The 12,557-nt window shown below is 40.3% G+C and overlaps 3 protein-coding genes across 4 annotated transcripts; all 3 read left to right on the top strand.

Moving 5' to 3' along the window:
• The first annotated feature begins 48 nt into the window (after nt 1–48).
• Nucleotides 49–2,723, top strand: LOC135625024 (protein Asterix-like). The gene is made up of 3 exons (XM_065129221.1): nt 49–309; nt 2,114–2,214; nt 2,394–2,723. Exons 1-3 carry the CDS (start codon nt 64–66, stop codon nt 2,455–2,457), a joined length of 411 nt encoding a protein of 136 aa, XP_064985293.1. The 5' UTR covers nt 49–63; the 3' UTR covers nt 2,458–2,723.
• A 302-nt stretch (nt 2,724–3,025) lies between these two features.
• Nucleotides 3,026–8,116, top strand: LOC135625022 (extensin-2-like). 2 transcript variants are annotated; one of them, XM_065129219.1, is made up of 5 exons: nt 3,026–4,226; nt 6,010–6,126; nt 6,240–7,147; nt 7,477–7,710; nt 8,043–8,116. In XM_065129219.1, the coding sequence occupies exons 1-4, from the start codon at nt 3,792–3,794 to the stop codon at nt 7,697–7,699; spliced, it is 1,683 nt and encodes a 560-aa protein (XP_064985291.1). In that variant the 5' UTR covers nt 3,026–3,791; the 3' UTR covers nt 7,700–7,710; nt 8,043–8,116. The 2 variants fall into 2 exon arrangements, with proteins under 2 accessions (XP_064985291.1, XP_064985290.1); XM_065129218.1 differs by lacking the exon at nt 8,043–8,116 and having other exon boundaries at nt 3,027–4,226; nt 7,477–7,874.
• An 876-nt stretch (nt 8,117–8,992) lies between these two features.
• Nucleotides 8,993–12,009, top strand: LOC135625023 (small ribosomal subunit protein eS19-like). Its single transcript, XM_065129220.1, has 4 exons — nt 8,993–9,156; nt 10,266–10,356; nt 10,452–10,635; nt 11,772–12,009. Exons 1-4 carry the CDS (start codon nt 9,058–9,060, stop codon nt 11,863–11,865), a joined length of 468 nt encoding a protein of 155 aa, XP_064985292.1. The 5' UTR covers nt 8,993–9,057; the 3' UTR covers nt 11,866–12,009.
• Nucleotides 12,010–12,557: the final 548 nt, after the last annotated feature.

Genomic DNA, 12,557 nt, shown 5'->3' with positions numbered 1-12,557 from the left:
TGGGTTCGAGGTTGTTGGACCGGCGTGATTGGGCTCACTTATTAAGCTGGGGGGGTTAGTTACATGACGCCCATCGCGGCCGGATCGGTTTGGGCGCTTCGTATCGAGATCTACGAGACGAAAAGGCAAACCGGCGACGGAGGAGAGCGAGCCGCGATGAAGGAGACGACCAGCTCTTCCGCGAACGATCCGAGGCTGCCGTCCGCCGCGAAGCCCTACGTCCCTCCCACCTTGTCGCCGCAGGATCTCCCCATCGACTACGCCGGATTCCTCGCCGTCGTCTTCGGCGTCGTCGGCGTCACGTTGCGCGTATTTCTTCTTTTCCTTTTCTCTCTCTCTCTCTCTCTATTACGTATTAGCTATTTATGGCATTAGATCTGAAAATTTATGCGTAGTTTTTGGTGTTATTCAATCGTAATACTAAATATATTTGATGAATCGATCGATGAGAACAGACGGCTGGTGGCTCCACACAAGTGGATGAGTTGGTGATGGTTGAAATTGCGGCATTCCTTTCATACGAAAGGAATTTCGTTGATGAGCACAAAGGGATTGTTTTTTTCTCCGCGTTGTTGAAAAACACTTCTTAAAGGGAGTTAGAATCTGCTCCTAGAGCGTCGTGCAGTACGTACGAAACCTTCTTAAGTCATTGATGCCCTGAATCGAGGTAGGACACCCTGATCCTTGTTTATGGGAAGAAAGGCTGAAAATGACATCTGACCGTGTAATATCAATGACTGATGGTAAACAAAATGGTCTCATTTCTCATACTTCGTTTTGACCTTTAGACCACACAATTCTGGACCAGACAAAATTAGCCATTTTGCTTTTTTCTTCTTCCTCTCAACCAATTCCATAAAAACAAATAATTTTGGAGTAGATAAAGGCTTAGGATGTATTCTTCCTCTTAAAGATGTTGATGCCCTAGATTGGCAGTATTCTGATATTTTTTTTCTTTTCATAAAGGGTAAGTCTCGAAGGCGGGATTCGAGCCCAGGTATTCTAATTCTTGGGCATGGATGAAGGCTTAGGATCATATTTGATCATCTTATGTTATTTGTCTGCCTAAGTGAAATGGTTTCACAATCAACCACAATTGTTGACCTTTAATTTCATCCATTTTGGGCTCTCTCGTGGTTGAGATTCCACTAGTTGTTGTGTGTAATATAAGAAAAAATTACTAAAAGAGATTAGTTAGGTACAAAGAGCCTTGATTTAGAGCTGACAGAGTGCTTTTACGAGTATACATTGCCTTAGTATGTAGGGAATTATGAAAGGATCAATTTGTGAAATTTTGTCTTGAATTAATCTTTCACAAATGAATTAGTTAAATATGTAACTTATGTGCTTTATTGAGCTGAAATTCTATTATGATCGTTGGACCATTTGCATGATGTTCTTTATGTTCTTTATTCTATCAATGGAACAATTTAGATGTAAAGTACATTGCTTTTAAGTGTTAGTGGCAGATGAAAAATTAAACTTCTTAAATGCCTAGTTGGGAACAATAGAATTGTAGGTACAATTTACCTTAGGTGTGGTGGTTGAGAATATCAACCATCTATCAGATCAACATGTCATGGTTTCCTAGCTCATGGTGATAAGCAAAATGTCAAATTAAGCTGAAATATTATAATAAAAATATCATTAGGAGATTTTAAAAGGGTCCAAATACTTTCTTGGGTATCTACCATATGTCATTGGCATATACTAGTTTTCTCCATATTAAGGGCATATGTGTCATATCGTCATTGTATATCAAATACATATACAAGACCATATTTTGTATGCTCTATTCAATCTAGGATGATTTATATAATTGCTGTACTTTATCATTTATAAAAATCGAGACAGAACTTTTAAACTCATAAATATTGTCATTATAGCGTTTGTGTTTTGTTATTTGGTGCTTCCGTAGTTCATACCATCTTTCTTCCTTTTCTCTCCCCAGCAAGGGGCCCAAGCTTGATTGCTCATAATCATGATTTCTGCGATCATGATCATTTTTGTTGAAGAAGCTCGTTAGATGGTCAGCGCTGCGACAAATTATGAGATATTCATGACTAGTTATTACATGTATACTTCACAGTAATGAATTTTTCTTTCTCTGCAGTACAAGCTCTGTTCGTGGCTGGCGATCATCTTTTGTGCTCAGTCCCTTGCAAACATGAAGAATTTTGAGAATGATTTTAAACAGTTATCTATGGCTTTTATGTAAGTGACTGTTTGGATCGAGTGCTCCTCTTCTTAAATCACTGTTCATTGGTTTTGCCAATGGTATCAGATATGCAAAATGTTGCATTGTGTGAATATCAATTGATGACTGATGTAGCAACCACAGCTTCCATGATGTTTTGCCAATATCAAACTAATTACTTTTAAACTTTTGCCAGGTTTGGAGTCATGGGGTTGGTTACTAATTACTTGGGACCTTCTCGTGCTGCCAAGCAACGCTAAATTCAATCTCATGCAATTATCAGCCATCGTCTTTTATGCGACTCATGAGAGTTAAATTTCAAGTAATGGTTTTCAGGTTTTAGACGATATAATAGCAGCATCAGGCTTCTTGTGGTGTATCCTATGCGTATCCACTGAACATTTTTCTGTGTCATGCAAAGCTACATATCTCATGAATATCCTATGCCTATCCAGAGAACATTTTTCTCTTTGTCATGCAAAGCTACATATCTTATGCCTTATCCGATGTTCATAAATTTCTTTTTGATTTGTGTTTTCTCCTGAATATTCAACAAACATGTTTTCTAGTTAATTGTTCCTGTAAATCTGCAATTGGTGCCGATTGACATACTTTGCTGTCGAGGATAAAAGATTTCATGTGCAGGAGGTGCAGACTCTTTCTGGTATGTGGCTTGCTTGAAAATTATATCTGAGCATGCCCACAAAAGACTACTTTTGATGCTCATTTAATAAAGTTTGCTACTATATCTACTTGATTGATGATTTTTTGCCACCAATGCTTTTAGTTTGCCTTCTGCTGCTTGACAGGATGCATGACAATGTACAGAATTGTGATTCACACACTATATGCGTGTTGTCGTCCGTCAGTTTGATCTTTTACCCACCTCGTACAAGATGGTTCACCATCATGCGTTGAAGTTAATGGATCTTCCAATGTTTTACTTGGCTCGCACACATCATCTCTGCCCTCTTTTAACTGCTACTGGAGCTGGCGTTATTACGGGTTTCTTGATGTACTACTTTTCTTGTTGTTTGCAAGCCATGGCCCCACGAGGACTTGTGATCACAGGGTTTAAGATCCGAAACCGGGAGGTCACCTGCTCGCGGTGGCATATATGCATCCGATCCGTTTCGAACTCCGAACCCGCAAATAGGGTCTTAATTGCGAAGGGTTTTCGTCAGTGCGCGCTCGAGTTCTTAGGGCTTCGGCAGGCCGGCGACGGGGAGTGGATACACGTGGCTTCCATCCGTTGCCAGCTCGGCCACTCGCAGCCGTTCATCGCCTCATCCCTGCTATATAGTTCCCCCGTCGCCAGTCTGCCTTGTTCGGCCATTTTCCGATCATCTCAGATCGTGCGCCCGCACGCGCGTTCTTTCCGTTCCTTCCTTTTCTCATGCTTCCAACAATTTGAATCGTTTTGGTTCACATTGTTTTTTCGTCCTTCGTTATGATTAGGGTTTACGTTCTTCTCCAATTTAGGGTTTTATAGAGCCGTTTTTTAAATCGATGTTGTGGTTTGCATAGGATGGAAAGAATCGCCGATCTCAGCGTTATTTGATTTGGTTTCTTGACGACCACGTATGCTATAGCGATGGCGAAAAAGAAAAAGAAGTCGAAGAATGGAGAAGCGGCGGCATCATCCGCTCCTCCACCTCCTTTAAGGACGATAAAGAAAAATGATAAGAAGAAGAAGAACAAAGGTGCAGTTGCAGCACCTGCCTCGGCGTCTACGGCTTCACCCGCTGCTAATAATAGCGCGCCTGAGGGTAAGAAACAGCAGGTGCCCGTAGAGAAGAGCTCGGGGTTCATCTTTATGTGCAGCGGCGGGACGAAGCCCGAGTGTTACCGGTACCAGGTCTTTGGGCTCCCCAAAGGAAAGAAAGAGTTAGTCGAGAAGATCAAGCCTGGCACCAAGCTTTTCCTCTATGATTACGACCTGAAGCTTCTTTACGGGGTCTACAGAGCGGCCTGTCAGGGAGGGATGGACTTGGAACCAGACGCATTTAGAGGGGGTTTCCCAGCTCAGGTAACTCAATTTCTGGGGTGCTCCGCTCCCTCTTTAGCTGCTTTTTGGTATGTCAGTGTTTTTGACGTTTAAGACAGCCTATACAACTTTGATTCTCGGGTTTCTTCATATTTGCTGCGTCAGTAGACAGCAGCCTGTAGAGAAATTATCTGCATGTTGGAAGACTAGATGACCGGTATATGATTGACTGGTTTTACAGTAACTAAAAATCTGAACATTGCTTGAGATAGTAGGGAGAGATGCTTGTCTTTTTTATGCGGTCTTGGTGTTAGATATCACTGTAGATTGCTGATAAAGATAGTTGGAATAATTTTTTATGCATTAAAATATGAGGGTGATTGAGTCTCATGTTTTTGGCTGAAATGTCAACAACATGAAAGGTCACATTAGTTTTTAAAATCGGCTGATTCTGATCCTGGTTGTCTGATTTTTGGATTCGGATTAGGCTTCTCGATCCAAGAAATCTACAGTTCTCAGGATGATAAATGGACCTAGGTGGTTGGAACTCCTCAGGATCGGTTGATTTGTTTCATATTTAGCCAATTCTGATGATCTAGAAATAATTCCAATCGATTCCGTCTTGAAATCTTGCCAACCTACTTGTTGCCAAACTGGATTCAGATCGAGTAAAGATTGGAAAAGAAAGTAGAGAAGAATAGGAAGAAAGAGGAGAGAAAGAGGGAGGGGTAAATCAAATAAAATATGAGAAAGGAGAGACAGAGAGGAAGATGAGGGGGGCTGGAAGAGTTGAGCAGGGAGAAGGGCTCCAAAGGAGCGGAAGCAGAAGATTTACATCAACCTGTTTGCTGCTCGCTTGCTGGTCACCGTATTCTTAATTTCTACTTCTCTGGCGGCCACTCTCCAGTCATTATCAAGCATGTTAATATATAAATTGTAAATAATGTTATATGTATCTATATGATAATATATAGCTATATTCATGAACACAGATAGTCATGTGTAGGAAAATGTGCATTATTGGTTGATGATTTATGTAACTATGTACAACATAATTATATGTTATTAACTAATTATGTATATCAGTAGTAACTTGCATTTATATAATTATTTTGGTAGATCCTTATCCCAGTTCCGATTTTATGGACTATGAAAGTCAATGAGGCATGATTTACTGTATAAAAGTACTTGGTGTCTCAGATGCAAAGCATACTAAACCTGGATTCTTTTGGCTGATGCCTCAACAGGTAGGTAAGTTGCTCATTTTGATAACATCCAAAGTAAGAAGTTTTTGTGATTATAACAATATGCTAAAATAAGGATAAAAAAATAAACTTTGCTAGATAATAAGGCGGCTGCAGAATTATTGGAACAAGAAGGAAAGATTTGTGCACATGTAGATTTTTTAGCATTTCCCCCTTTTATTTTTTATTGTTTAGTTTCATTTTTTTAGCCAAAAAACAAATCAGTTTCCAAGGTGACACAGCATACAACCTCATTGGGGCCCATGTATATCATGGGCATTCTCTTTTTGTATTTGATTTATACTATTCATTCCTTTCCACTTACACTTTTCATTCCTTTCCAATAAATTATTGATTTTAGAAATTCTATAGATATGAAAGTTATTGTCGTAGAAATTCTATGCAATATGTCTGATCTGCTTGTGTCAACATGGGTTCATGAGCAAACCATAATAAGCCTTATCCTTTTTTTTAAGTTTGGAGTTATTTATTTCTTCATGGCCACTCATCGAGCAGGAGACTAAATCTTAAACATTCAGTTTTTAAGCTTATAGCAATTACTTGCTTTTGTTTCGTTGTAGGTGAAATTCAAGATTGATAAGGATTGCCTTCCTCTTCCTGAAGCTACATTTAAACTTGCTATTAGAGATAATTATAACTTTAAGGGCAAGTTTACCCCACAACTGAATTCAAAACAGGTACTTTACAACGTTCTATATTTTCCTTTCTTGAAGGTACTGTTACATGTCTATGTTCCACATTATTTTGTGATAAACTGCATTTTTTTGTTCCTCTTTGAATTGAAATTCAGGTCCATAAATTGTTGTCGTTGTTCCGTCCTGTTACTCTGCCACCTGAGCCTGCACCTGCCATTCATTATGTTGAGAATCACCGATCCCCAGCTCATTATTTACCTCCTGCGGATCCAAATGGGTCACAATATTTGGCACGTACTCCAACTCCTGAGCGGCGCTACATCTCTCAAGTTCCTCTTTCTGCCAGCGGTCCCTATGCACGTCTCCGAGTAGTTCCTGCAGTTGAACCTGGACGTGTGCTTTCATCTTTTGAGCCTGCTGCTGATCCATATTACCCGGTACCTCCAGTCGCATCATATTTTCCGGCACCTCCAGCCAAGTCGTATTATCTGGCACCACCAGCTGATTCATATCACCGGGCACCTCCAGCTGATCCATATTCTCGGGCACCTCCAGCCGAACCATCTTATCGGGCACCTCCACCCGATCCATCTTATTGGGCACCACCAGCCAATCCATCATATCGAGCACCCCCAGCCGCACCTCCAGCTGATCCTTCTTATCAGGCACCTCTAGCTGATCCGTCTTATCGGGCACCTCCAGCTGATCCGTCTTATCGGGCACCTCCAGCTGATTCTTATAATCGGGCCCCTCCAGCTGATCCGTCTTATCGGGCACCTCCAGCTGATTCTTATTATCAGGCCCCTCCAGCTGAACCGTATTATCGGGCACCTCCAGCTGATTCTTATTATCGGGCCCCTCCAGCTGATTCTTATTATCGGCCCCCTCCAACTGATCCGTATTATCGGGCACCTCCAGCTGATTCTTATTATCGGGCCCCTCCAGCTGATCCGTATTATCGGGCACCTCCAGCTGATCCATATTATCAAGCATCCTCAACTGATCAATATCAAGTGGAGTCTGTGCGAGCTTATTATCCAGAAAATCCTGTTCCATCTGCAAGGTAAGTAATTGTTTGGAGACATAGCCGGTGATGGCAAACGTGCTTGATTCATGCTTTATGTTTGTGCTTGTGCTGTTTCCTATATATCTCTTTCCTCTCAGCACAATTTTAGATCATAAACACTTGAACAATTTTAAGATTCTAGCAATTACTAAGATTCTTTTGTACCTTCTGGGTTTTCTGATTATTTTGTGACTGCCAGATTGATTACCTCTCATGACCTGTGCTCTTAGACTGGAAATACTATAGATGACATTGATTGATATTAATATTTTTGTGTTTTGTTTGCTTTGATATTCTTGATGCCAACTGAAGTTCTTCTGCATCAGGATTCGTTATAGGATGGTGCCTGAGATAATTCCAAGTGATCCCCTGCTTGCAAGGGACTATGACACTGTAACATCGAGGGAGGGAGGACTGGCTCCACAGACAGATCGTGCTGCTGACGATGAGCTCTACAACCCTGACCATGCAACCTCAAGCAGGGTGGCTGCGTCATCCATGCCTGTTTCTTCACTCTACCCATTTGTTGGTGCAATGCCATATCGCTAATTGTTTGACTGGTGAATGTTTTGATGCCGTCCCTTATCTGTTGCTTTCATATGTTTGACTGGACTCAGCCAGTGTCATGTTTTGTAAGAAGGCAGCTAGCTACTCTAGATGTTGTGATTAAAGGCTTCGTGTGAACCATTGTTGCAAATTAATGAAACAACTATTCTTAGGACAACACCTGAATCGATAAAAAAAAAAAAAAAAATCTTGTTCTTTTCTTAATTATGCTGCAATGTAACTCGTTCAATTTGGTCATGTACCTGTTTCAAAGAATTGCTTCACCATTTATGTTATTGAAGCCAGCCTAATTTGACTGATGATTTTTGCCTCTGCTGTGTCACAGGACCATATAAAGTTCCACTCCATTTTCACCTGAGAAGATGCATGTGGTATGCTTGGCAGGAAAAAAGAACAAAGGTTACTTGCATTCTCCTTAGTCTCGGTATAATTTTTCCTTTAATTGAGATAAAGAGTTGGTTTGCCATCAGTTAGACCAATGACTTAATAACAACTCTGATTAAAATTCTTTTTTGTCTTTTAAAGACTCCAAAGTTATTAGCATTTCTGAAGTTGGCTTCAAATACTTGATGTGTATGTATATATATATATATATATATATATATATCTTTCTATGTGGTTTTACCACAAATTAAACAATAAATGATAAAAGAACAATTGTGGCAACCCTATCCAACAGTAACAACACTGCTTCACGAGGAAATCACAATCAGTTTTTTTGTAGCTGGTTATTATTGATTTGACTGAATAATTCCAGGAATCATTTGAGCAGCTAAATCTTTTCAATACAACAGAATTCTATAATTAACAGCACGTAGTCTTTTAATCGATAAATACTATTTTTTTTTTAACTTAAGATTAAAAAAAATATTTTTTTTTATATTGTTTCTGTGGCTTTTCATAAGTACTTCTATAAATTAGGTGCATAATCGTCTGGAAACCATTAATTTAGAGGGGGCCTCTTCACTTCCTTTCTATTTTTTATATCCGATAGTAAAAATAGCTTTGATTTTGGTTTTTCTATTTACTAGCAGTGAACCCCTTTCGCTACCTTTTCTACTCTATACTTCGGTGAACACGGAGCAATTAACACGCACGTCTTATGAATCAAAACTGCGTTTAGTAAATAATAATAATAATAATAACAATAACTGCGTTTTATTTTCAGTTTCGTGACCTCAAGCCCTGGTTCGTTTGTGGAGGGTATTCTAGTAATTAAGTATTCAGTTATTACCCTCTCCTATAAATTCGTAATTCTTGGTGGTTTTGACCCAGAGAAGCCCTAGTTTCGGATCTCTCGCGGGCGCCCTGGAAAGCAGCGAAGCGGTGGGGCAAGGCACATGGAGCTGACGCCGGGGGCCGTGTCCAAGACCGTGAAGGATGTGTCTCCCCACGAGTTCGTCAAGGCGTACTCAGCCCATCTCAAGAGATCCGGCAAGGTTCCACCATATTCTTCCCTGTTCACGCGCCGCGCCCTCTTTTTTTTTCTAAGCTATGAAAAGTTCGCATTTGTTCCCTTTTTTTGTGCTTGTCAGACGATAAAACGCCACACTTTTCCATGTTAGCGTGTCTCACAAAAATCACATGCAGCTGCGTGGGATCTATTACCTGAATCGTTTATTCTACTATTCTTGCATCTATTTATTTTTCCCCGTCACGGACAATGCAATGTCAGTTGAGCAAATAAAGGTTATAATGTACTGTTGATCTTGTGGAACCTTTATGATGAGTTCTGTTTGTGGCTGGGTGGTTTCCATGATTCTGGTCATGGCAAGAGAATTTCCAGCTAGAGGGATGGTACACACGTCTTGCCGCAAAGGAAAGATTAGGGTTTAGTCCCCAAAGAGAGGTACAAGGAATGATGAGGGATTTAATATTTGATATTCCCGAAAGTAATAATCAAGTGATGCCAAAAGTGTCTCGTAGCTTAAAAGGTCTTAGCTAGAAATTACCCTAGGCCTGGTCGTATTATATTTTCATCAATTTCCTAGTAGTTTTTCTCTGTATTTATAATTCACTTTTGCATAATTTTTTTGTGATACTTATAACATGCTTACTTCTCAAAATATCATATGATGATTGTTAACCTTAGGAATATGTTGATTTCTATCGAGCATTTGGCTATGTTGCTAATTGTGCCTTAGTGAGAGTAATGGGGCATCATGTTTTCTTTTCTGGGGAGCCACTTTTTCTCTAATTTGTGCTACAGATGAAAATTCTAGTTGTTCTGAACCTCCAGTTAGGTTGGCCTGAGAAATTTGTGTCATTAGGCATCTCTTTTGGATTCACCTAATTCAGTGCATTTGTAATGTTGGAGACTTCAATTGTTGTTCTTTGAAAAGTGATGCATCGCCTTTTTAAAATGAATAAACCTTGGAAAAGCATTTGATTTAGCATTAATAGAAAAGTTGGCCATCACTTTTTGCATCAGTTCAGTTGCATGCTACATCAAAATAAGAGACAAAGCAAAGTTTGCTGCATGTTTCTGTTGCTTTATTTGTTTGTGTTATTTATATTTTAATTGATTTTTTGTCGCTTCAATCAATAGCTAGAGCTTCCTGAGTGGATAGACATTGTGAAGACTGGAAGGTTCAAGGAGCTTGCTCCTTATGACCCGGATTGGTACTACATCAGAGCTGGTAATGGCATGCTATTTGTAACTGGTTTCTTGAATTCAGGATGACCTCTTACAAGTCTTTTAAAGCCCTTAATTGTAAATTCAAATAATTGGTAGCTTCTATGGCGAGGAAAATTTACCTGAGGCAGGGCATTGGAGTAGGAGGCTTTCAGAAGATTTATGGAGGTCGCAAGAGGAATGGTAGCCGCCCACCACATTTCTGCAAGAGCAGTGGGGCAATTGCTCGGCATATCTTGCAACAATTACAAAACGTGAATATCATTGAAATTGACCCCAAAGGGTAAGCATCAATTGCATTTTGTTATTAACCTTCTGCATAGGTTGCTCTCTTATTGGACTATTTACTTCTCATGGTTTATGACATATTGGAAAACCGTTTTCTATCTATGTGACATACCTGATGGTGATATGGCATATGTGTTGGAAGTTGAGAAACATCTGTTGAAATCTCGTAAGGTGATCATTTTATGGCTTATCAAATGTAATGACATTCAAGCACTTGTTCAATCTATTGGATTAGGTAGTCTCCATGTGTTTGGAAGGAAATGACTCAGAGGTTATAAAAACAAGTATTGCTATATAATCCTAATAAACTAGAATACCATAAGTGCATTTTAATATGGGTGAATTCTCGAAAAAAGCCCCTAAGTTTGAGAATTTCTCGGATAGTGCCCCAAGTTTGAAAAATTCTTGCGGGGCACCCCTTTTCTTCAAAATGACCGTTCTTTCCTTGTCGGCCATCGCCCTCCGCCTAGTCCTTGGTCGTGCCTTCGCTCCGCCGGTCGTCCCCCTCCACCGGGCCGGCAAACCCCCTTCGTCGAACCTGCCCAATGATGGAAGGTGTAGCAGCCCTTGTTGGACCTGCGACAGAGGTGCAACCTCTGCAGCCCCTCTGCGGCCAGCGATGGAGACTGCAAGCGCGGTCAACGGCAAGGAGGGGGCACGAGGAGACCGTGACGGCGAGGAGGCTTTGCTGCCCCTCCACAATTAGCGATGAAAGTGTGACAGCGGGCCCTCGGGCAAGGGCTGCAGGTAGAGGGGGGCGGCCAGGATTGCTGGTGGCAACAGCGGGCTCTCACACGTGGGTTGCTGGCGATTGCGGCGGGCCCTTGTGCGAGGGTTGTAGGTGGTTGTGCAGGGCAGAGGTGGCGGTGGTAGTGGGTCTGGGAAGAAAGTTTTTTTTTTTTATTTTCTAAGGGTAAAATGGCCTTTTCATGCAATCAGGGATGCATTGCGGGAATTTTTCAAACTTGGGACGTTATCTGAGAAATTCTCAAACATATGGGCTTTTTTTGAGAATTCACCCTTCTAATATTACAGAATTTGTACCCTACTCTATACATCATGTCTATGCTTACTTGTCAATATCTCTCTATACAACATGTCTTCTTACATCATGTTTGTTAAATGTTTCAGTGGGAGGAGGATTACTTCTCAGGGGCAGCGAGATCTTGACCAAGTTGCTGGATGTGTCTGGGGTACAAGCATAACTTTATCATCAGTAACGTAACTTTCTTTTTATCATGGAGTATCGGGAATCTGTTTAATTTATCAAATGTGAAATTCATTTTCTTGGCAGTTTCGACTTGATTTTGTTTCTTATATTCAACTTTGTAAGAGGCTTGAGGTTAATATAGGTTTTGTTTCAAAACTATGCTCTTTACAAGAATGTTGCTTAAAATCCTGAAGCTTTAATGACTTATGGTAAATGTAGCATCAACTTATATTCTTTTCTTGCTGATGTCTGTTTAAATTCACACCTAGCATCATGGATTAGAATTTTGCTGCATGGTGGGATATTGAGCCAACTTAGTAATATAGGGCACATGATTTGATTGTGATATGTGAATTGTAGCCTTTAATAAGTGAATTTGGTGGTTTCATTTTACAGCATATATGATGTTGTGAAGTGAGACAATATCAAGGTGAAGAACTTGGGTAGGAAGGATCAAAATAAAAGTAGCATAAGAAATGATGATTTCAAGAAGAGCAATTTGGGGGGGTTACAATTTATTACAATCATTTAGTTGCGTTGCTCAGTGTTATCTGTTGTCGAAACCACTTTGGATGACCAAAATTTCCACCCTAGATTTCTTGTATTCATTGAAAATCTCTGTAATGACATTTTGAAGGAAGCCAATCACATAGTTGGTTAACCTTGCTTGGATTTTGGATTCACTCGAAGTTTCTGCTTATGAGAAT

The sequence above is a fragment of the Musa acuminata genome, chromosome BXJ2-10 (genome assembly GCF_036884655.1).
Source record: "Musa acuminata AAA Group cultivar baxijiao chromosome BXJ2-10, Cavendish_Baxijiao_AAA, whole genome shotgun sequence".
NCBI classification, from domain to species: domain Eukaryota; kingdom Viridiplantae; phylum Streptophyta; class Magnoliopsida; order Zingiberales; family Musaceae; genus Musa; species Musa acuminata.
The sequence above is the reverse complement of the archived record's forward strand: the minus strand, read 5'-3'. Positions and strand labels throughout refer to the sequence as shown.

Coding starts and splice junctions, on each gene's coding strand:
- LOC135625022 (XM_065129219.1), top strand. CDS start 3,792: ATGGCGAAAAAGAAAAAGAAGTCGAAGAATGGAGAAGCGGCGGCATCA. Junction 4,227..6,009: donor GAGGGGGTTTCCCAGCTCAG/GTAACTCAATTT, acceptor GTTTCGTTGTAG/GTGAAATTCAAGATTGATAA. Junction 7,148..7,476: donor AATCCTGTTCCATCTGCAAG/GTAAGTAATTGT, acceptor CTTCTGCATCAG/GATTCGTTATAGGATGGTGC.
- LOC135625024 (XM_065129221.1), top strand. CDS start 64: ATGACGCCCATCGCGGCCGGATCGGTTTGGGCGCTTCGTATCGAGATC. Junction 310..2,113: donor TCGTCGGCGTCACGTTGCGC/GTATTTCTTCTT, acceptor CTTTCTCTGCAG/TACAAGCTCTGTTCGTGGCT. Junction 2,215..2,393: donor CAGTTATCTATGGCTTTTAT/GTAAGTGACTGT, acceptor AACTTTTGCCAG/GTTTGGAGTCATGGGGTTGG.
- LOC135625023 (XM_065129220.1), top strand. CDS start 9,058: ATGGAGCTGACGCCGGGGGCCGTGTCCAAGACCGTGAAGGATGTGTCT. Junction 10,357..10,451: donor TTGGTACTACATCAGAGCTG/GTAATGGCATGC, acceptor AATAATTGGTAG/CTTCTATGGCGAGGAAAATT. Junction 10,636..11,771: donor ATTGAAATTGACCCCAAAGG/GTAAGCATCAAT, acceptor TAAATGTTTCAG/TGGGAGGAGGATTACTTCTC.